Here is a 25,000-nt window from a genome sequence, read left to right on the forward strand (position 1 = left end):
TTTGTTGTAAATCTTTGTTGCTACACACCATTTCATAACTCGACTCAATAGCGACATCACACCTTTTGATCCAAAGTCCATGACTGACATCTGTATCATCTCGGTCCAGATGGTCTTATTCTCCACCAGCATGACAGGAAATGACAAACTATGGATTATTATATTCTTTTCCCCTGACGGGACCTGACAAACACGTAATGCTCATCATTAGCCGCCACAATAAACTGGAGTTATTGTAATTGTGGTGATGATGGACTGTGAGGGTAACAGGGCAGCTGTGGCGTCCACAGACACTCGGTTATTTACAGTGACTGGCTCAAGGGCCAAACATGCCTGCATCACGCCTGTCTTCTTTTGGACCCCCACTGAGAGGTACTCTCCCCCCTGAATCCCGTCAGGTGCTTCCTACAGATGCCGTTTTCAAAACTTGTTAAGATGGCTGCATCTGTCCATGTGACAAGCATTGTTGCAAAGCTTTCACCACTTGACGGAGACATTTTATTCAGACTGTGTTTGATTGGTTATTATTTCTGGGACTGTGACAAAGTGTTTCTTATTTAGGGTTGAAGTGGTTTATCGAGAGTTAGATTTGAAGAAAAGAGAACTATTTGAAGAAAATCAAGGGTCTTTAACTAGAAAAGATACAAATCGTGTGCCTCGTGGCATTAGTTTGTGAAATTACAGTTCCCTATCGATACTTCACTCGTACTGCGTAGCAGGACGCTATGGGGAAAACTCCTTTTTCTCCGATGACTGAATCAATTCAATAGCGCAGTGAAAACTTAAAAAAAAAGTAAAAAAACAAAAAAGTTAAACTTTAAACCAATGGTAGCGGAGCTGCCGGACCAACCAATCGCCATAGAGTCCTCAGATCTCTTCTCCTTCAGCGACGACTCTTCTTCGCTTCCCGAGACTGACTTCGCCGTCGAGAGAGCACCTGCAGCGGATTCAACCTCCTGCTCAGCGGCTTTGCTTCAGCGGCTTCGTTTAGCGGCTTAGCTTCCGGCGGATTCTGTTTGCGGATTCGCTAGCGAGCGGTTTCGCTACTCAGCAACGGTCTTTTCCCTGCCGCTATCCGGCGGCTCTAAAAGAGCAATTTCTTTCCCGGCGTTGTTTCTTTCCCGGCGTGCCTCGCCTTCTCCAGAGAGAGCTTTCCCCGGTCTGCTTCACCCAAACAGATCAGCGTCCACTGGCCAGTGACATGATCTCGTTCGGTGGAAACGAACTCGAGGAGGACAAAACCATGTCGTTAGCGGCTTCGGACAAGAAGGAGTTAGCGGGCTCAGTAGATGAATCCGCTCCGTCTCCGGAACCCAGCGGACACGGGCCAAGTGCGGACTCCGAGCTCTTCCGGGTCCTCACAAAGGCAGTCAACGAGCTGGGTTTAGAGTGGTCTCCCCCAGAGGAACCCGCTCGCAGCCGCCTGGATGAATGCCCGTCTAAGACCGTCTTCTTCCTCCGTAGACGGCGCAGAGGAACAAGGGTATGAGAAACTGCCCCCCCTAGATGAGTCGGTGGCCGCACATCTCTGTCCGCCCAGTGCTATCGGATGGAAGGCGAAGGCAACTCATCCATCTAAGCCGTGCAGAACCACCTCGGCCCTCGCTGGACGTGCATTCTCGTCCTCCGGCCAGGCGGCTTCAGCACTACACTCCATGGCAGTGCTCGAGGTCTACCAGGCCAAACTCCTCCAAGGTTTGGACGAGTCCAGCCCGGACCCCGCGCTCTTCAGGGAGCTTCGGAGCGCAACGGATCTCGCCCTACTCGCTACCAAGGCCATGGCCCAGGCGATAGGAAGATCCATGGCCAGCCTGGTAGTGCTTGAGCGTCATCTGTGGCTGACGCTCACGGAGATCAAGGAGGCAGACAAGGTCCCCTTCCTGGATGCTCCAATTTCCACTACCGGCCTCTTCGGACCGGCGGTCGAGGGATTCGCGGAACGCTTCACGGCTGCGCAGAAGTCTTCGCAGGCCATGAAGCACTTTCTGCCGAAAAGACCCGGACCGAGACCCGTGGCGATTAACCCCAAGCCAGCTCCGACGCAACAGCCGGTGAGAACCCCTGCGGCTCAGAAGGCTCTGGGAGCTGACGGTCGTCAACGCTCCCGATCGGGTTGGCGCTACCCGCATCCCCACGACAAGGTCCCCGGCCTAAGATCGCTGGACCCTGCGCCTCAGGCTCCCTCCTGAGACCGATGCAAGGAAGAGGAAGGCTACAGGGCCCGCTCCGGCTGGCCCTCCTTCAAAGACCGCTCTCATGTCTGCCCAGTCACCCCGTTCAGTTCCGGGTGCTGGCAAAGTGTTGATAATGTGCAAGGTTGTAAGTGCGGGGCCTGTTCTAATGCCCACACAACATACCGCAAAGTGTTTAATAAAACACAAACGTTGTCAAAAAAAGAGCAATCTTCCTCTTCCATTGTCTTTGGGAGTCAAGCCCCCAAGAGGCGGCGTACCTCCCCATTGCACCCAACCCCTTGCCACGCGGGCCGAGGGACAGATCCCTCCTCCTCAGCCATTTGAAATGCCTAGGCCTCAGGATCAACCTTGCCAAGAGTGCACTGTCTATATAAAAGTTATATAGGCTATAACGCTGGCGTACTCTTCCTTGGGCATTCAATGTGCCACGAGAGTTAAAGCCCATTCTACTAGAGGCATTGCCTCTTCCTGGGCCTGGTCTAGCGGTGTCTCTATAGAGGATATCTGTGCGGCAGCCTGCTGGGCTTCGCCGTCCACTTTTACAAGATTCTACAGTCTGGACGTCCCGGCCCTTCAGGCCCGGGTCCTTTCTGCTTTGGATTAGGCCGCTGAGCCCCGGCTCTATAGCCACGCCAGCACCTAATATTTTTGGGACGATTAACCGGACTAGGCCACCTACTAGCTTGACCTTCTCCGCCTTCTCAAGGATTCCCTGTTCTACCCCATCTCCGAGCCAAGGCTCCGAGACTATCTGTGTTTTCGTTCCATCTGTAGCACGGCGTGATTATACTGGTTCCCCATAGCGTCCTGCTACGCAGTACGAGTGAAGTATCGATAGGGAACGTTCTCGGTTACTAACCTAACCTCGGTTCCCTGAGATACGGGAACGAGTACTGCGTCCCTTGCCGTGCTTCAAGCTGCATTGTCGTCGCTTCAGTCGAAGTAACCTGATGACTCTATGGCGATGTGTCGGCTTATATAGCCGTAAGGCCCGCCCTTTCTGGCGGGTATCATCGCCATTGGTCCGGCAGCTCCGCTACCATTGGTTTAAAGTTTTACTTTTTTCCAACCAATGAGCGTGCAGTTTTCACTGCGCTATTGAATTGCTTCAGTCATCGGAGAAAAAGGAGTTTTCCCCATAGCGTCCTGCTACGCAGTACTCGTTCCCGTATCTCAGGGAACTGAGGTTACGTTAGTAATCGAGTACGTTTATAAGCAAACACTCCATGACGGCATCGTAGAAAAGATTACAATCTTTATTCAAACTAAAATGACCAGAAAGTTGAAACATCACATTTTTTACAAGACCGTTGAAGATTTGGGCTGCTTTCCAAGTCTGCTGTGGTGGATCTGGGCAATATCACCAATTTTCACACAAATCATCATAATTCAGGGATTCTGGCTATTCCGGCCTTTGCTGTAATGAGACTCAATTTCCCTGTGGCTGGAATCGGTGGATTTGAATGTCACTAAGGCATTGCATAAACCCTGAAGTCACCCTTGATGTATTTTCATCCAAATTTCTCAAGATTTATGTGTTTTCACTTCACAAATCAAATGCTTTATGATTTAGACATCACTCAGTATTTTATGTGCCACGTTTCTTAGGCATTACAAATGTTGCACTACACGTTTGAGAGTGTAAGTTCAGAAGTTCTGAATAAAGTTTGTTTTTATCAAACTTCAAAAAATGAACCTTCAGGCTTGTATATAGTTTTGTAGTGACAGTATAGCTAGTTAAAGGGATAGTTTACCCAAAAATGAAAATTCTGTCATCCTTTACTCTCTTGTCATCTCAAACCTGTATGACTTTCCTTCTTCCTCAAAACACAAAAGAAGATATTTTGAAGAAAGCTGGTAACTGAACCCCCCCATTCACTTCTTTTGTATGGACCCAAAACCAATGCAAGTCAATGGGGGGGCAGTTAACAACATTCTTCGAAATATCTTCTTTTGTGTTCTGCGCAAGAAAGAAAGTCGTGCAGATTTGCCATGACACGAGGGTGAGTAAATGATGACAGAATTTGTTTTTGGAGGGACCATGCCTTTAATGTGGCTACATTTGAATGTAGTTAACAAGTCTTTAGAACTATTTATCATTTATCTCCTACACGACTATCATGTAAACGTTTTTGCTGTTTAAAACACTGTCAATGCTGTTATTGATTAAACTTGTGTTTCATGTGTTCCAGCCTGATCGATTTGATTTAGCACGATTCATGTTTTAATGATCCTCAAGTTGTTCCCCAGTGTTTTACATTATAATTGGAGAATAAATCATTTTAATGTCAGGGTCATGAAAAATCTGTGATTGATTTTGCATGTTTCGTCCTTTTATACAGTATATCAAACAGAGTCCATAATGAGCAGTTGCAGATAGTACAAAAGGATCAATATGAAGATAAAACAATGTAAGAGATTCTGAAATGTTCTGTGGTAATTTCCTCTTCTTATGTGCTTCTGTTCTTCAAAGACCTCCCTTCCCCTGCCACCAGAGAGAGACCCCCGGGATGTAAGACAGTGTTTGTGGGGGGTCTGCCGGAGAACGCCACAGAGCAGCTCATCGTGGAAGTGTTTGAACAGTGTGGAGGTATCATTGCGATCCGCAAGAGCAAGAAGAACTTCTGTCACATCCGCTTTGCAGAGGAGCAAACGGTGGACAAAGCCCTATTCCTGTCAGGTATATACTGACACAAAAGCAAGCCCACATATTAACAAAAACAATCTCGTTGGAAAAAACGCAGAACCTTGTGTTCCTGTCCCTGTCTGTGTAATTGACAAGAATTTCACTTAACCTTTTATCTCATGGAAATGAGGGCTCCGTGTCCACAAGTTCAAGAATGATTGATGCAGAATTAATTAGGTGGGCGGGGCTTGCTCGCATTACTTCAGTGGCCGTCGAGAATGCCTGACAAAAGAGGTCAACGAGAAGACAAGCACCGATGCTTAGGAATACATTTCTCCCTTCAAACAATCGTGAATATCAATCATAAAGCGACCCGGAAATCACCTTGACACGGTCACGTGACCCGCCCTGCCTGATATTAAATCAGTCTTTGTATGCAAATACTTGGACGTACAGCCACGGAAGGCAAATTTAAAGTGCCGGCGCTCTAATAATACCCTTTTCTATTATTTAAACCTTTATGAGTGTTACTCTCTCATTTGATAGTGACCGAGATCAGAGCAGTCGCCCGTATATCATGTGTCCCAGGCTCTGCAGGCCTTTCCATAAATAACGTCACACATTTCCAACGTGGAACGCATCGTATAAAATATTTAGCGCCGTCTGGGGGCCATAAAGCAGAAATGGAGAGGTGGAAGTAAACAGTGAAGCTCTTTCTCTCATTTCTGTTGACACAGCCATCTGTGGATATACATTCGTTTTTAAAAACACTCTTCAGCTTTCACTCTTGTGTACTCGCCCAATCACACTGAAGTGAGTTCACCAGTCTCTATCAGGTCACACGTGGTCATTTATCAAGATTCTTTTCCATCCGACAGCATGATTTGTGCTGAGGTATAAACCTTGATGTAGCAAAATCGCTTTCTTATTCAGCCGTATCACAAGCGGGGATTATTTCCAGACATCAGGCCTTTTCTGTGCTCATTGGAGTTTTATGTCTCAACTGCGTGTCTGGGTGCAACATTTGGGCCTTTTTAGAGTTCACACGTAATAAACAAAAAAACATGGTTTTACTCAAATCTGCCAATAAACAAGTTGGAAGTAATGAATAAATACCAGAGAGAATGTGTCATTGACGTTGTTTTCGTGTCAATTGTGACTCAGCATTGTGTTGTTGAATTTCAAATTATTCGTTTTTGGTCTTCTGGTGTTCAAAGTTTTCAGTCTTTACTCTTATTTCCAAGTCCTTTGTACCCGTGTCATCTGTTGTTCTCTCCTGTCCTCTCCTAGGTTACAGAGTCAGGCTGGGATCAAGCACAGATAAGAAGGACACGGGCCGGTTGCACGTAGATTTCGCTCAGGCCAGGGACGACCTGTACGAGTGGGAGTGCAGACAGCGGTTGCTGGCCCGGGAAGAGAGGCACCGTCGCAGGATAGAGGAAGATCGTTTGCGGCCCCCCTCCCCACCCCCCATCGTTCATTACTCTGAACATGAATGCAGTCAGCTAGGAGAGAAGCTGAAAGGTAGAGTACACGGGTCGTGGTTTAGCTGTTTTGTTTTTACCGCAAGATGAGTGTGGTGCCTGCGGAAGAGTCGGTAGTGTGTTTCTCGACTAGCTGTTTCTCAATGCTGTCTCGTTGAGTTTGATATTCAATGCATCTGTTTGGGGACTGCATCTCAATCCTCTGGAAAGAATCGTTGAGGTTAAATTAACCTTGATGCTTTAAGTTTACTTACACTTTTTTTTAAACTGGCTTAAATGACAGTTTTTATCACTCCATCACGATGCTGTCCTCGCGACTGCGTCACTCTGAAGAAGCTAGATAGCTAGCTAACTAACACACTCACAAAGCAGTTTATCCTTACCACAATTTGTACTTATGGTATCTATACTTATCCATAATCGGTTGGTTTCCCTAACAGAGCTTAAGACTAGTCTAGACTTAAAAAAGAGCTGTCTAAACTGAAAACTGCTTGCACTGACATATCTTAAAATACAGCAGTGCCGTGGTTTTGTCTCAAGATGAACACCTGTCATGTTTGTTTGTAAGGCATTTTTGTGTCCCAGTTTAGCTAAGGCCTAGTCCCGGTTTTAGCTAATCTCTGTACGGGAAACCATGTTTACATAAATATTTGTTATATAAATGTATACAGTATACACATATAAATATACACACAACACCCACACATATTAAATGTGACCTTGGACCACAAAACTAGTCTTAAGTAGCATGGGAGCATTTTTAGTGAAAGCCAAAAATAAATTGTATGGGTAAAAATTATAGATTTTTCTTTTATGGCAAAAATCATTAGGTTATGGGATGGCCTGCTACAGCACCTCCGATTTGCAACTTAAAAGGCAATTTTATTAATATTTAGATTGTATTTGGACCCTCAGATTCCAGAGTTTTAAACTATTGTATCTCCGCCATTTTGGAATGACGATTAATCGATTTGATAATTGAACTTCAGAACCAGTATTATATAAAACAAAATGTGCATTGTGCATTATATGGCCCCTTAAATGATGTCTTGAGGCAAATGAATGCATCTGAAAAGAATGTGTCTGAAAATGTTGACCATGTGATGCCCAGTTAAAATTTTGTTTGCACTTTTGTGCATTAGAAATGCATGCATGGAATTGCTGAATACTCTATTAAACAGATATTTTATTAATATGTGTTTGTCGCTGATCTGCAATTTTCCAATCATGACCTAACAGGCTTCAAATCAGTTTATTGATTTAAACAGATTTCATATTCATGACACATTGATTCCGTGTAGAAAGGGTTGATGGATTATTAATGTGAGTTGGCTTTCCGTAAATAAATCAAAGCAGTGCATTCTCATCCTGACATCAACAGATGACCATGTTTGTGCATGTGAGCGCAGCAGTGGGATGAGAACAACAAGACCAAAATAATTGTTATTATGTCTTTTACAACAGCAATCATTGTCGTACAAGCAGCAATGTCTCTGTACAGTTAAAGCCAAAGATTGCAGCGAGCCGCTTACCAGCAGAACCCCAAGCTGTGCCAGGAGATCATATCTTTCTGTTCATTTCCTCTTCTTTTATAATTTAGTGATTTTAAATAAACAATGGCAACAAAGAATCATACAATCCCCGTGGCATTTATTACAGTCGTTTTCAGTTTGTTTATTTATTTCTTTTGTTCCCATTCGAAAGACACATGCCCGATCTTTGTAGTTCTTAGCGATTGCCTCCTGCCAACACTCATGCACACCGGAGTATCTTAAACGATTTTCAATGCCAGATTGACTCATTTTAAAGAAAATTATATTAGTTATGCTTGACATTGTTTAATTGTCGTACGCCATCGATGTCATTCCCCGTTCTGTTGTCCTCCCTTAAATGTCTTCTGCTCTGCTAGTGAGCCGACTCTCTTTTGGTCCAATAAACATGTTCCGCTAACAAGTTTTGACGCTAGAGGGTCCCAGATGAGAAGTGTTTCTCTCCAACATTGTACTCAGCACCCTTCCCACCATCTGTTTCTACCCCACCGTTTCTCCTTTTGTCCAATCAGACGACTCCAAATTTCCCGAGGCGGTCCGTGTCCTGTTGACCTGGGTGGAACGAGGGGAGGTTAACCGTAGGAACGCCAACAACTTCTATTCAATGATCCAGTCCTCCAACAGCCACATTCGCAGACTGATGAGCGAGAAGGCCGCCCATGAGAAGGAAATGGAAGAAGCCAAGGAGAAGTTCAAGCACGCCCTTTCTGGGATTCTAGTGCAATGTGAGTTGCTGAAGTTGGTTTTGTTTTGAGATCTAGTGATCTGCCTATGTAAACAGCATTTCTAGGCATCACACTTATTCGGAATGTTGTATTAAGTCGTGTTTACAGACAATTTAACGTCACATATGACGCCTACAAATGCTGTCTTGGTAGGTAGCTCATTATGTTTTTTGTAGACAGTCATTCTCCATCATATACATGTACACTATAGATTCTTATACTATCAGATACAATGGCAGCGTTCAGCAAATGGATGCTGTTGGCAGTTGCATGATTACACTTCACTTCCTGCCGTCTTGATTGGATGCCTGATGCAGCAGTACTCTGTGCTTGATTGATCCAATGCCCAGAGAAACTCAACTACCGCACACACACAGTCAGATACATTTCATGTGTCATTCAAGTTTCTCAGGGATTTGTGGGTATTAAGAGTAAACTTTAAACAACAAATCCAATAAAGATTCCAGTCTGTGCTTTTTCATTTAAACAGTATTGCCGTCTTGAAAGGTCACATAACTGAAGATCACACCTTAAAATGTGTTTCTTCAAACAAAAACTTTGCATAAATATGCATCTGTTGATGAAAGTTAAAAATAAGATACGTGTACCGTGTACTTACCCTTTAGTCGAAAACAACAGGAGTTATTCTGAAATGTTGATTTAGAAAGCTCAACTTTTGAATGCCACAAAGTTGACTGTCGATGAGAAAATGGAAGTTTCAATGTCACTAGCAGAACCACTTTCCCCACTATGCCGTCAGCTATTTTACACCTTAACCCGGTTTGTGCTATAGTAGTGTAATGCTTTGATGGGAGATCAGTGCGGACTGAAGGTAAGTCCTGCAGACGTCTCTCCCACACCTGAATGCAGAAGCAGGTAGAGTATTTTAACCACATTACTGCACACCAGCAGACCGGTCATTTTGAATATATCAAGCAATGTTTAGAAGAGAAACCATCATTATGTTTTATTAACAACTTAGAGTCTGGACCTGATGACGCATCATAGATTAAAAGTAAGTAACCACATGCAGTAACAAGATTTTCAGGTTTAAGTGATCGACTGATGGTTAAAACAACAAGCTTTTAGTCAAACATTTATTAAACATGCACGTACCCTTTACACACACAAAACATGTGCAGAAAACACTTTTTAGAAAGCCTGTATATATAGTGCATTATTGAGGTATTCTTAATGACTTGTAAATGAATTTAAAAAGAAATTATTAAAAAAACTTATCTATTATCACCCTAAAAGAGTTGATTTCTAAAAATATATGTACGTTACTCAGTTTCAGTTCAAATGATGTCGCTATGTGATAGGGAGAGATGAGAGAGATGAAACTAGCATGGCAATGTACCGTATTTAGGGTAACGGTCAATTATACCGTTTAGCAGGCACTGTAGGCACATTTGACTCGGGTTGCCAGGTTCGTGGGTTTCCTGCAGAATTGATGTTATTTTACTCTGTTGCCATATTTTTTTTTCTGCAGGGAAACGGTGGTTAGATTTTGTTTGTCATTTGTAATGCACACTACCAGTCAAAAGTTTGGAAACACCCTTTATTTTTATTTTTAAACCGCTTTAAATTGAAGTATATTCATCAGAACTGAAGAGTAGTGTAACCGTGCGAATTATGTTGCAAATTGAAGCATCTAGAATAAATCAAAACCATGTAATATTTTAGCATCTTCAAAGTGGCCACCCTTTGACTAGAATTTGTAAATTCCTTCTCGGGGTATTTTATCATCAGCTTTTTGAGGTCTTAACCCATGGAAGCTTTTTAAAGAATACTGAAAGAAATACACTCTGTATATTGGCACGGTTATATTGTGTCGTGTTCAAGAGTAACATTAAACATTTAAGCATACATTTTGAGATGAAAAGATTTTTTGAATTGGCCTATTGGAAACATGTAAGTGAAAAGTTTCCAAACTTTTGACTGGTAGTGTAGGACAAATATGATACTGTAATATGTTTATGGTTTGTTTTTGATTAATAGTGATTTTCGAAGGAAAGTAATGTAGTGTATAATTAGAGTAACAGTGACTGGAAATGTATTTAAGGTTTGAGAGGGACATTTTAATGTTTGGGTATTTAGGCTGAGGTAATAGGGCTAGTTTTGGTAGGTTGTTGGGAAGATCTGGCAACCTTGCATTTGACCAAATAATGTCATACTGACCAATCTAAGGTTTTCCAGAGAGCCACGTGATAACAAATGATAACATGAGATGTCACACAGGAAATTAGGCATTTTGAAGATGTTTTAATGCATTAAATGCTTAAAGTGTATAAGCATGGGTAGGTAAGTGTTATAATGTATTACGTACATTGATATTATGTTACCGTGTCACCATTATTGAAGAAGGGTTTATTATAATATGTATTGAATGTAGTATAATGCATTATATAGACAGGCTTTGTAACAAGTGCTACACCTCTTCTACAGACTTCTACAGATATAATCGGATGTGCTTATTACTGCTTGGTTTTAGAGTTTATGTATAAAAATATGATATGTCATAATGCTACCTGAATTCAATGGAATGGTAAGTCTCCTTCAACATCTCTCCAGGTATCCCCCTCACAGTCACCACTATGGAAAACAAAGGGATTGATTTATGTCATGTCTTTAGCGGCACCCATCCTGATGTCATGCAGAGATGAAAAACCCTGAAGGGCAGCCAACAACAGACCCATGCATATTTACCAATACATCTCCTCTCTAGTGGCAGGTTAAAGTCACGGGTGTGTTATTGTTTTCATAAGACAAAACATCACCTTCCCCGAGATACGAGCTTCACCTGCCAGAATGTGTCTGTTCTGTTTGTTTCTTTAGAAACCTGTCAGGTTATTCTAATGGGTTCAGAACGTGCGCTCGGAAAATCGTGACAATACCGATTTGTTACCGAGCTCAGACGGGCTGTCAGTCAAAGTTATCATACATCAGCAAAAATACCTGCCTGCTTTCACAGATGTTTCATCGGAAAGGTCACGTCGCCTTAGAATGACCTTCCGGTTGCCTCCCCGGGTATTTAACACCCTTCACCCTTTTATCTGCAGGCACCAGACAGAAGACTTTGGTAGGATTCTGTCAAGAACGCCAATAAATATCTGGCACTATAGTAATGTCAGGTTTTTGGTGATGGCACACGCGTGTGGCCAAACAGTGGAGGAGAGAAAGCATTGTGACAGTCTTATCAGAGCAGACAGAACACAGTGAAATACAATGTAGAGAGAAAAGCTTGCTGTACAGGAGGAAGAGCTGCAGGTGGTTGCAGTGCGGTGACATGGGAGTTCTGGGTGTCTTGTGTACACTATTTAATAGTGAAAACATGGCCTTGTTTATCATACAGTACAACAATACAGTTATTTTTACAGATTTTTTTATGTATAATGTAATTTTGAGGAACATTTTTTAAATTCATATTTGTCTAGAAATCAGGAGCAAAATAAATCCAGAGAAAGTCAAGAAAGCTAAGAGTTGTCTGTTCCCTTTTTATTAATTAAATATTTGAGGAAATATAAGACGGAAACACTGCACACAAATATTTTTATTACTTAGTATTTTTGTATTGTTTTCCAACACAAATATCTATAAAAATCTTGTTTGTGAAGCTTTTCAAAAATATCTGCTAGTGGGGTTGGAAAAAATAAACTTGAATTAAGTTTATTGAATTCATTCATTAAGGTTTTCTTATCCACTGCCAGATCATTTTTTTGGGGGAAAAACAAGTCTAAACATCTTTATTCTTTATCTTCATTTAAGAATTTTAGATATCTGTACTGGAAAACAAGACAAAAATACCATGCAAGAAATACATGTTTGCACTGAACCATCTTGCTCAGCAAGATCCCCTCAAACTCGATTGTTTTGTGAGATCCAGCTGTACAGCTAAACACATTTGCACATTGGGTGCCAAACTCTAGTTTTCTATCAAATTGATATTAGTGAACATGCAAAAACTGAGACTGTTGTGCACTCGAGCACATGCTCTCCCCCTGGCTTTGCCATCGATCTCCTCCATCAAATTAAAGGATGCTGAAGTCAGCATTGATCCAGCCTCCCTCTCTCTCAAGCATGGCTTTGGCACAGACAGATGTTTAGCAGCCTCCCTTACTCCCCGGGGTTTATTAACTCATTCTGAGCGAGAGTGGGAGGAAGAAAGTGAGAAAGAAAATGGTTCTTTGAGTTGTTCTGCATAGGTCCCAGACCGTACTATTAGTAATGATGTCATGTATCCATCAAGCTGTTGGCACCATATGTTTTTGTCTCTTCAGTCTCGCTATCACATCACTTAAGCTGATGGATGCTTTGATGTCATTTCCCAGACACTAGACCGTTTGATTTTAATACACAGATGCTTTGTCTGGGATTTATGAAATGTCTTTGAAATGTGATTCTCCCAAAGAACCTAGTTATGAGACCAGCTAGTTAAAAGGCCTGACAGATTTCTCTGTTTCTCTCTTGCCCTCTTATTTCTTTGCTCATCAATTAAATCGATTGAGAAACACCAGTAGTGGTTTGAAAACGCACCATAATTGAGAAACACCTCAAGAGAGAAACACGGTTTGTTCTTCAGAGACCCCAATGTCATTAAGTCAGACTTTTTGGGTTTCATGCCTGTTTTTTCTTATTTGGGGTGAGAAGAACTCTCAAACTATTTGGTTGTAAGGCCCCGCTTTGCAGCCCCCCCAAATAAAACGTGTCATCTTAAACTTAGAATTTGAATTAAACCTAAAACTAATTCTGTTATACAATGCTGGAAAATCAAGTACTTTTGGTTGGGGGTTTTATTTTTCTGATGTTTGATCTCATAAAATGTATGATCAATTTGATATTTCAAATAATACCACAACATCTCTGGCCCTCCCTGGATACATCTTGCCCCCCCAGTTTGAGAACCACTGCTCTAGTCCACATAACGGTATAACTTTATTTAAAAACATAGTGAGCAGTCTTTCGAGATGTAATTGGATTCAAATTAAAACGATATATATTCAGCATTTCCTTTAAAGTTATCCACCAGCTAGAATGCAATGCATTCTGGGAATAAATTCTCTGTCATTTATAATTATAATCTATATCAGAGCCCCACTTTGTATTTTAGCGTTTTATTTAGTTCTGTGTCTTCCATTCTAACAGGAGAATAATGCTGGGTACCTCTAACATCCCAAGCACTCACTCCACCCCTCAAAATAAAATGATTGACTGCCCCATCACGTTTTACATTAGGGAGACATCCTCTCTTATCTATACACAGTAACAAGTAATGAGCTCAACCTGTCGTAGATGAACCATTCATCTCATTAGACTTCCACAACACACATGCTTTCAAAAGGAGATCCGTCAATGGTCCTTTGGAGTCGATGGAGGTGAGGTGACACACATAAAAACACATGGAAAGTTGGTCTAAGATTAGGATAAAGAATTCACTCTGCTACTGTTTGATCTAAAGAGGTTGCACTTGATTTTCAAGAAGAGACACATCCCTGTATCTACAGTACACAAGTGACCCCAGCTCAGTGTTTGTGCTGTATAGAGGGGGGGTAGGGGAAAAAACATCACTTCCTTCAAAGCTGACACAAATTTTTTCACTCCTCTGCACCTTCCCAATCGCCCCTCTCTCTCTTTCTTTCTTTGGACGCCCATACTGGCCCCTGCATCCCCTGCCACAGTTGAGCAGATTGTGTCTGTATTCTCCGCTTCTTCCAAACAAAAGGCATGGGACCATTTCTCCAAAGCCCAACGCAAGAACCTGGACATGTGGCGGAAGCAAGCCGAGGTGGGTGTTTTCATTTCTTACACTGAATGTGTTCATGCTTCATCAGAAATGTTAGTGTAAAGGCTTTATGCTGTGTCCATTGTCCCCTCCCTGCAAGCCCACCCGACTGTAATGAAGTCAATGTGCATTGTGTCAGGTTGAATGTTAAATGTAGGCGAGTGTAATAGGATAAATGCTGAGCTCTTTGAACCTAATTCTACCTGAGATTTCAGCGGTTCACAGACAACCGGCAGGTAATCATAAATCTCTCATGCAGGAAATGATAGAACACAGAATGGTCAATATTTGAAGAGTTTGGTTCCAAAATGAAATAACTCAATTTTTCATAAAGCTCTTCATTTTTACTGGAGATGTTCTGGTGTCACATAATTTACTCAAAGTTGTTGTATTTCTTTGGTTGAACACAGAGAAAATGTTTTGGAAGAATGTTAGCAACTGAGATTTCATGGGCACCATTGACTACCATTATTACCATAAATGATTGTATCTTTTTTCTGTTTTATAAAAAAGAAGATAGTTTGAAGACTTTATGAAATCAAACCGTTCTGGGGCAACATTTAATGGTAGTCGATGGTTCCCCAGAAATCTCAGTTGCTAACATTCTCCCAAATATCCGTCTTTGTGTCCAACAGAACAAATAAATGTATACAGATTTTGAACAACTTGAGGTTGAGTAATTCATGATTTTCATTTTTGGGTGGAGTATCCCTTTAATTCATAAATACAGGATATTCCTACTGTTCGTTTTCTCAATTTAATATTCTCTTTCATGCTGAAATATTGCATTATGAAAGTGTAATGGATTGTGAGTGTCATGTTGACTCTAAGCCATTGGAACTGTAATAAGATGCAGGTAAATGCCGAATGAGACTCATCGTTGGTTAAGGTAGGTGTTTCAAATATGAATTGCTCCATCTCCCCAAAACCGACTTTAGAATTGTAATCTTGAAGTTGTGATTTCCTTTATTTTGAGTATAAAGGCTTATTTTTGTTTAGTGAGCCGACAGACAGGATTTCTAGGTCGTTCGGGTCATTGTGAAGCACATTAAAGCAATTTGATATTACAGCCCATCAGTGTTTCGTTAATTTTGTAAACTAGTTGAATACTTTTCACAAAGCCCCTGGTTGTAAAATTATATTTGTCATTTTATTACTTTTGTCTCCAAATGAAACGGTTACATATAAGAGTTCCATGAGCACTTACCCTGTTCCTCAGCCGTGAAAGGACTTTATTAATGGTGCCGTAATTGCATCTTTATTGAGCACTCCCTTTTATTGAGCTTCCCTCAATTCCCTTCCCTTATCTGATTCCGGGAATGAGCATGCAATAACAACGCTAACAAGACAGAATCAGTTCCAAAAATCTCACTTCCTAGATTCCGTTGCCCCATTTCCCCCTTTAGCCTTTTGTTCTGACTTAAGTTGAATACATTTACCCTGAAATATGATTCTCCTCTGGCTCCCGGTCTGGCATTGTGCTAGCAGCTTTTCTGTGGCTGTGACAAGAAGCCTCTCGGTGCTGTCACAGAGGTACGCAACCTCATTTGAGAGGTGAAGAGAGTTAGGAGGCTTCTCTCACCTTTTACATTATGTATTGAAAAGAATCAGCCTTCAAAGTCTCTGAATGTTTGACAATGCAGTGATGTTTTGAAGGGGCACATTAGCAGAGTTTGAACCTTTATCGCTGTGGTTAAAGCTTGCGTCAGAACACCTGAAACGTGGTTAGTTGAGTGTTAGATCTGCACGAGGTGACAGGATGTAGGTAGCGGGTAACGCTCGATTTAAAAGCTGTTTACTCTTGTCGGAGCCTGACAAATGGCACAACTGTGTCCTGGGAGACCCAAGTTCCAGTCCAGGCTCGGCGTCCTTTCCCAATCCTACTCCCTTCTCTCCTCCCAATCACTTCCTGTCTCTCTCCACTATCCTCTAATTCATAAAAAAGGAGGAAAAGCTTCAAAAATATCAAACAACAATAAAAAAAGAGTTGTTTACTCTGCCTCACTCACCCTTGGAGCTGTTGGGACCTCTCTCATAAAACTGACGGTAAGATGCTGGTTTCGCTCGAGCGCTTGACCCAGAGCCACGTTCGGGCTTAGCGGAACTTAGAGGATTTTCATCTTCATTCTCTTGAACTCTAGTGCAAGTTTAGCCGAGTAAACAAAGCTTTGGTAAGTGGTGGTTTTGACACTGTCACATGCAGTCGGTATAGCAGGTCTATGGGGCTCATTGCCATTCCAGATCGGTCCACCTGGTAGCTATTTGCAGTTGCCAAGACTACCTGAATTAAATCACAGTCGATTATGTGGCGGTCACCAAGGCTTCCTTTGTTAAAGACGAAGCTAAACTAGGCGACTTCAAACGAAGCCAGTTGCGTTTTTGTGCTTGCCAGTATCATCTCTCTCCTCATTGGCCAGATGGGCCTGTTTGCTTTTGCGCTACCTGTCAGACCTCTTTAATTTCGTTGAGATTGTGGGTGGATGCGCTTGACAGATGGTCATGTTTACGGCGGGCTTTATGTTTGTTGTCGGGGAGTTAGTGTCTTTCTCCCTGTGGCTGTCGTGTTGTTTCTGTGCACACTGACGTCCCTATGCTGCGCGCATGCCTCATTAGCCGTAGAGATCCCCCATCAGGACCACCAACAGGGCAGCGCCCGTGCCCAGACATCTGCTGCATGTGCCCCGCGCAGCCCTGCAGATCTGTGGTGGCTGTGCAGTTATATCGTTCCATTAAAGGTCTATATGCAATGTTTGTTCACTTGTCATGCGCATTGATAGAGAGCCAATCGGATGTCTCCCTGCATCAACACTGGAGCATGGAAACCCATAGCACTTGAGATGTTCTTTGAAGATCATATATATTGTGCGTAAGAAGGTATCACATGTGATTAAATATACCCTTTCTCTCATCCCCAGGAGATCAGGAACATCCACAACGAAGAGCTGATGGGAATCCGGAGAGAGGAGGAAATGGAGATGTCAGATGATGACATGGAAGACGCTCCTGAAAGCAAAGACTCTGATGACTCAGGTACACCTCCTGTAAGATTGGCAGACAGCGCGTGAACCCAAAAGTGCAAGATGGACATTTTTACCAAAGCCTTACAAGCTGTTCTTTCTCTTAAAGAGCCATCACTGCATACAGACCCAATAGTTTTTGTCAGTTTAACAAGAACCTCTTTCTCGGGATCTCATCGTGCTTTAGACTTTCAGGGTAAAAAGCAATAACCAGCTAATGTTCACTATATAAATGAAGAGAATTCAGAAATTCACCTTCCAGAAGAGGTTTGACTGCTTAATGACCCATGTCACAGTACGTCCGCTCAGACTGAGTAATTGGCACTCTTATCAGATTTTTTTCATTCAATAAACATCCTCTCCCGAATTAATGAGGATCGTAGAATTTCCAGCACCTGCGAGAACACTTTGGTCAAACCTCTTTACGTTTTTACTTTTAAGAGGATACAATTTAGCCATGAATTGTTCATAATGCAGCTCTTTTTTTCAAAAGCCAGCAAGTTACAATAGCTCAGACTACTCATAGTCACGTGACCCTTTAAATTTGACAGGTTGAGGAATAAGTTGGGAATAAAGCAAAAGTCTCCTTAAGGCAAGTCTGGTCACTCATGGTCATGTTTCCAACGCCACCGGCAGTTATTTCCAGTCATGTTGCACAACTCCCAAATACAGTCCAGCACACACACACATTGTAGAGAAGGCAAACGGGCTGTTGGCTGTTAAGTGGGACTTGTGTCCCTACCGTGCCATAATGTGCATTACAGTGTCTCTTTAATAATAACAAATGGCTGTTTGTAAAAGAATAGTTCAGTCAAACCTAAACAAATAAGTATATTTTATCATTATAGGTCACACTTCAGTATAGGGGGAAATTTTCCCTATTAACAAACCATTAACTATGACTTTTTCCCCAATAAACTCTTAATTTGTTGCTTATTAATAGTTAGTAAGGTAGTTGTTTAGGTATTATATATATATGGTCAGGCAGAATATGTGCTTTAGATGTACTAATAAACAGCCAATAATACGCATGTTAATAACATCTAGTTAATAGTGAGAATTGCCCCCTATACTGAAGTGTTAACCAATTATATTATCTTATTTATTTGTTAAATTATATCATTTTAAAAATGTCATTATGATATTCTCTGACTCAACTAGTGACTAGTTAAGTGAATATTGTCTCAAAGTTATTATTATTATCAGTGTTTGAACATACCGCTTGGTCATTTCAAAAAGGTCCAAATATTGATCATTTTATCTCACAAATGTATCATTTTACCCCAGTAGACATTTATTAACACACTTGAGTCATTTGACAGAGCATTTCAACTTCTATAAAATGCCATACTGTCAGCGTGGATTCGGACGTGTTTCCACTGTTATGGTTTATTTTGTTTTATTTTAAAGCTTTAAAACACTATTGGTTTGTGCAAGTGTTATTACTTGCCCATCATCCAACTGAGACGGTCTTTCACAACATGGTCACACGTATTCACGTTACCGTAATTTTCAGGTCAGAGTGCACCAAACCTTTCCGGTCGAACGCATTTGTATGTGTATAAATAGAAGTTAAAGGGATAGTCCACTCAAAAATGCAAATTATGTCATCATTTACTTACTCTTTTGTCATTTTAAACCTGTATAGGTTTCTTTCTGCTGTACATAAAAGATATTTAGAAGAATGTTGGTAACCGAACAATGACAGTACCCGTTCGCTCCTTTTGTACGGACACAAAACCAATACCAAAGTCAGCGGGTACCGCCGTTGTTCGGTTACCGACATTCTTCAAAATATCTTCTTTTGTGTTCTGCAGAAGAAAGAAAGTCATACAGGTTAATAATAGCATACATCAGCATCATTTTTGGGTAAACCTTGACTTTAATGGAACAAACGTTGTAATGTTACTGCAGCATAAGAAGATAACATGATGCCACTTTGATCTAAAATTATTTGTTTGTGTTCAACTGAAGAAAGCAAGTTAAATACCTCTGGTAACTAAATTAAAATGTCATTTTCCGACGAACCATTCCCTTAACTGTCTGAAGCCGGATTCTACTTGATCAATGTGTCAAACCACCAGACTCGTGTGTGCAAACAGAAAGGTCCAACACCAACGTGTACTTTTCTAGTGGCAGTGCACACGAGGGAGCGATTGCACTTCGAGCAAATGAAATCAAATCAGTGTCAGAGGTGGATTCCATCACGGGGAAACATGTCATTTCTGTATTACTATTCTTATAAGCCCCTGTGGTTTCCTAAATGTGGTGGTACAGATCTGAGCGGGAGTCTGCCAGCTGTTCTTCCAGCTCATTTCAGGTTCAGCTTGTCACAAAGGTGCTATTAGACAACCTGGACCATAACCGCTCAACAGGGAGAATAGCGTGAAATGATCACTGTGCTGTGTCACAGGTGTCTTGTCTGGCGCCCTCAGCTATTAAAACACATACGTACTGTAAATACTCGCACACCCTGTTCACAGTCAGTTTGACGTGCGAGTCGCTTTCGTGAGCTTCCAACCCACTAGATTTGAATGTAAGTATTTCTCAGATGTGACAGATGCCTTCATTAACATGCAAATGTATGCAAATATGATCATACATTTACCTGGTTTGCTTCACTCGCCTTCTCACGTGCGACCTACGTTATTAGAAAACAATGATAACCATCACTGTCAGTGGCTTGTCAGATATCATTGAAAGCATGTCATGAGTTTGGAAAGGGTCGGGGATCCACTCGGTTAATGAAGGGGTTAACTCAACGCCGTCCTTGGTTATGAAAAACTAATATTTGCTTCCTTATAGATAAGCAGCCTCTGTAAAGAGTAAAGAGAGAGAGGTGGTTATGATTTTATCTCCGTCTCATGATTTTAAGTCATATTAACTGTTCTCATAGCCACTGGATACCTGCAGATGTGGAGTAAGAACATCTCTATCCTCAATGCAAGCCCATTCTGTTTGCTTTCTCTCTCTCTCTTGTGTTAATCCATTATAACTGGCCAGTGTCCTCTGACATTAGATACAGTGTGGAGTGAGAATGCGGGGTCGGACGGTCTCTCAGGGCAACGTCTTGATGAGATGAGCCAGTCAATAAAAACTCCTCTCTGACTATCTATCTATTTCTCTCTCTGTCTCCTTCTCTCTATCACTAGTTTCTAATGAGTTGAATCGGTGGCTTGGCTTATAATTTGTAGCTCTGTTTTCAATTCTAGTTTTGCTGCATTGGCAGCAATTGTGTGCCATAATAATATATCTTCACAGTGCACTTGAGATTGAGGGGTGCTTGACATTAGCATGCTGCCAAATATACAATACTCGAATAACCATAGATATATATACATAGATGCCACATTAGCGGCTGTTTTTGTGGGCCGCTATATGTAGGTTTTCCACCATATTAAAATGGTCCAAACCGGTCAGTGAAGCAGTGTTTGTCAAGTTTCCGGTTTTCCTGTGGAATTGGGGAACTCTTTTTTTTTGCAGGTTCATAGTTGAAGGATTTTCTTCATAAGATGTCAATCTTAAAGGTCCAATGTATATTTTTTGGAGGATCTATTGACAGAAAAGCAATATAATATACATACACTATGTGTCCAGAGGGGTATAAAGACCTTGCATAATGAAGCGGTATGTTTTTATTACCTTAGAATGAGCGGTTTCTATCTACATACATACACCACAGATCCCCTTGCATAGAATTCATCATGTTGTTTCTACAGTAGCCCTAAATGGGCAGAGTGCTCTACACAGCACGCTTCGTAAATAGGTTTTCTCCTTCGGCAAAGAAGCAAAAACGCAACGACATCTTAGTTCTGTTCCAGCTGCCCAAGTGCTTCAAAAGGGAGTCTGTGGAGTGAGCCATTGGTTGCAATACTCAAGTTCACCACTAGATGCCGCAACCTTTCACTGACTTGATTATGACGATTAATTGTCAGTTTTAGGGCTTTGACATTTAATTCTCATTCATTTTTGGGTCATCTTATATTCAACGTGTCGGCTTTTACATGTCGATAATACAACCGCCAAATACTTGAGCAAATTGAACAGGGGTGAATTGAAGCCACCAGTAAAATGCTGTCAGTCATAGAAAAGCTTCTTGTCAGTTTTTTTTCTCACTTGCAAGATTACAGTGAAATGTTACTTCTGTTAATTCAATTTTGGTAGGCGGGTTTTCACACTGAGATAAGCGTTAATAATATTAAATTGTACTGCAGGTTATTTTTATGGTATATGCGTTTAAATTTTTTTAAATTGGTGTTGTGGTGGTACATTTTACCAGTATTGCCATACTTTAGTTACAATATATACACTTAAATATGCAGGCACTACAGCTCCCCCTGGTGTCTTCTATAGAGATGTGCAATAATTGCGATGATCTGAAACCATCGGAAGTGGCACTATGGGTACTCCATAAATTGAGTAATGCTTAATAAAATAGTTTTCGCCTGTGGAAGGTTGGCCCATTTTTTATTTTGTAATTTTGGATATTGACATTAGCAACCCTAAATGTGGACAGTTCCAAAATGTCTGACAACATCTATGCGTCTTGAGATGTCGAATGCAGCATTTATGCATATATTTCTCATTGAAGTAATAAACACACACACACACACACACACACACACACACTTTCGGGGTAAAATAGCAGATCTCAGCATTTCTTTTACAATCTTTGCTTCTAAGTATGTTTAATGGTACCTAAAAATGCATTCTGGGTTGCTTTTAGAACAGAGCTAATATTTCACCAAAGTGAGGCTGGGGACGATGAGATGTTTCCTTGCAGAACTCCCAACATTCAACTCTTATCTTCCTGTGTCACTCAGCCTGCCATCCTCTTCTCCTTCACTACATTAGCAAAAATCATTTATCAGATGTCCGAGCAGACACCCAGCCGTGCGTCTCCCCCCGGCCCAATCTGAGATGGACACGGCTCTCAGCATAATCCCTTTATCTTCTCCCGCTAGACCAGAAGCAGAGGTGGCGTCTCTGATCTTCTGGTGGTTTAAAGCCGGCTGAATGACGGAATGCCTCTGTGTGACGAACCCTTTTATGGCCATTTTAATTACAGCCATTTGATAACAATGCCCACGGTACATTAAGTCAAGCATTAAGTAATACAGTTCTCTGCATTTAATCCTCTCTAATCAGCCTCTGAAATCACAAGGAATCCAGCGGCGGCACCAAGAGCCCTTTTATCTCAGTACATCAACGGATTTTAGCATGCAGCTTTTGAAGAATATGCTATTTCCTGTTTACGCCGCCTCCTTTCACCCTTTACAGGCCCAAGCGGCTCATGAACATTTCACCTGGCACTTTTAAAATAAATGTTTCAACGTATTTCCAAGCTGTATGGTTTTATAAAGATGCACATTATGGTTGTGAAACGTGCAGCCCGCCTGACACCCGGCACGCAGTCGCTACTACGCACACGCCTCTTTCTTATTTTCCTCCTCCTTTTTCACCTCTGCCTTCCTCAATCACACGTCTCCGTCTGCTTATTTCTTTTTCCCGATGGTCATTTTTCATCTCTCCCTTCCTTCTCCCAGGACCGCTGGCTCAGGTGGAGGCTTTGAAAGAAGAGAACGACAGTCTGCGGTGTCAGCTGGACGCCTACAGGAACGAGGTGGAGCTGTTGAAACAGGAGCAGGGTAAAGCGCAGCCCCATCGCAGCGAGGAGGACGCCACCCGCCAGCAGCAGCTCAGCTTCCTGCAGCAAGCACTGCAGGGCATGCAGAAGGTACACACGCACACGCCAAGCGAAGCATAACGCACAGGCACTCACCTGTGGGAGGCGCCGTGCCGCGGTAGTTAAAGATCCTGCTCGGTACCCGAAAGGCTGTTGGTTTATGACCAGCGTGGTGCGATTTGTAAACACTCACTCGTCTTACAGTCTCGCGCACCTGCTGTTCTCGACTCGGTGAATGTGGTGTTGTTTTGCGTGAGAGTTTTTTCGAGCAGTTTAACAGAGGGTCATCAATCACACAATAGTAAACACGGAAGGCGTAAAGACAGAATGAACGTTTCGGCGGCCCACATGGGCAACTGTTGAAAATTGAATTCTTGATATCTCCCACCCATCAAGCTCTTTCCTCCACTTTATCAAACGTTAGTTAATCGTCCCTGGTGCAGTGTAACTACTTTTAGAACAATCTCCCGTAGCCAGCTTCTGTTTTTCAGTGCTGTGAGTTTTGAAAAGGATTTGTTTTCCAGTACATGCCGTGCATCAACTTAACAAGCGTCTGTGTGAAAAGGAGAAAAATCTGCATAAGCGCATTGGCCTGCTGGTTAAACACTCAGGGGCTGTGTGTATGCGTTCTGTAGACATGTAGGAATTTGAGAAAGATTCTCGGTTTTAAGAGGAACTGCCAACTGCTTGACATCCTGTAACGATAATATTTTGATGTGAATTGGTCCAGATTTCAGTGGATCTAATGTAACTGAAGGGAATCAAACTACTCCACTTTCAAGGCTGGATTCAGCTTTTATTCAGACAATTTTGCCGCATTTCTTTGTCACACTGTCCACATAAAAATGTTCATATTATAGAATCCATTGCAACTCACTGTCGCAGCTGTAATGGACAAAATCTCGAAATAACATGGAAGAAAATGTGCTTTGCAATGTCTGGCTTTCACGTTTGCTAAATGTTTATTTTTAAGATCACCTAAAAAGTTTACTTTCAGGTTAAGGATATGTGGCCGGTTGCATCCACTGCTTAGACCAGTCTTGCAAGTTAGTAAACTCATTATTTCAAAACTTCAGGAAATAAAAAGGTAGTTTGATCTTACGGAAAACTGATTCGTTCTAAGGAACTGCTAGTCTGTGAGAGTAGCTTTTAAGACGCAGTCTTAACTTAGTGGCTATGTTAATGCAACTGGCCCATGATTACAACCCTGGAAATGAGAAAAGTAATATATAAACTACATAACAATACTAAATACAAAACAAACCCCCAGAGCAATTGCAATGATTATCTCATCTTTCACACATCTTGCAGGTTTCCTGTAAATGTATTTGATGCATGCAGTATTGATGGAAAACTGCTTGTGTTTACAGTAAGTGTGTGAAACTGATAAGCACAACTTCTCACCAAACTAAAGCCTATGGAAGCGTATTCAGCTGAGAATTCGTGTTCATTTTATCACATTTTTAGCATCACCTAGCGCATTAATGTCCTCATGACCTGAGTGATCGCATTTTCAAGTGCTACGCAGAGGCTGTCTCGTGTATCACAAAGGATCTGCAGTCTTTCTTTAGCGATGAAAAGAATGCCTTTTGTTTACCATTACATTTACATTTTAGGCGATTTATCGATGTAGATTTTTAGATCACAAAAACTCACAAAACATAGATGAGCTGAAAAAGGTTAAATAAAAGATTACAATATAAAAAGGGTGAATAAAATATAATATAAACATGAATAATTTACTTTTGCCATTTTGTTTTTGCACAGTTGGACTGTGACATGCAGCTCCCACCACTCAGTAACTTCCTGTCTGTGCTCATGTGTCTCTATATGGATTCTGTTTATATATATTACCATCTGTTAGGGTCAAAAGCTCAAATATAAAAGCACAATCCTTGTTACCCACATATGTAATATTCTCGTTTCATAGCAACA

At 41.7% G+C, this 25,000-nt stretch overlaps 1 protein-coding gene across 9 annotated transcripts in view; it reads left to right on the forward strand.

Moving 5' to 3' along the window:
* The window catches only part of enox2 (ecto-NOX disulfide-thiol exchanger 2), a 208,212-nt gene that overhangs the window by 160,710 nt on the left and 22,502 nt on the right, over positions 1 to 25,000 (forward strand). For all 9 annotated transcript variants that reach the window (XM_079479787.1, XM_079479791.1, XM_079479788.1 and 6 more), the window contains 6 exons: positions 4,669 to 4,875; positions 6,112 to 6,345; positions 8,368 to 8,580; positions 14,259 to 14,365; positions 17,278 to 17,392; positions 22,926 to 23,116. In XM_079479787.1, coding sequence (XP_079335913.1) covers positions 4,669 to 4,875; positions 6,112 to 6,345; positions 8,368 to 8,580; positions 14,259 to 14,365; positions 17,278 to 17,392; positions 22,926 to 23,116 — 1,067 coding nt within the window. The remainder of the gene's footprint in view (positions 1 to 4,668; positions 4,876 to 6,111; positions 6,346 to 8,367; positions 8,581 to 14,258; positions 14,366 to 17,277; positions 17,393 to 22,925; positions 23,117 to 25,000) is intronic.

This window comes from Barbatula barbatula, assembly GCF_947034865.1.
Source record: "Barbatula barbatula genome assembly, chromosome: 18".
Taxonomy (NCBI): domain Eukaryota; kingdom Metazoa; phylum Chordata; class Actinopteri; order Cypriniformes; family Nemacheilidae; genus Barbatula; species Barbatula barbatula.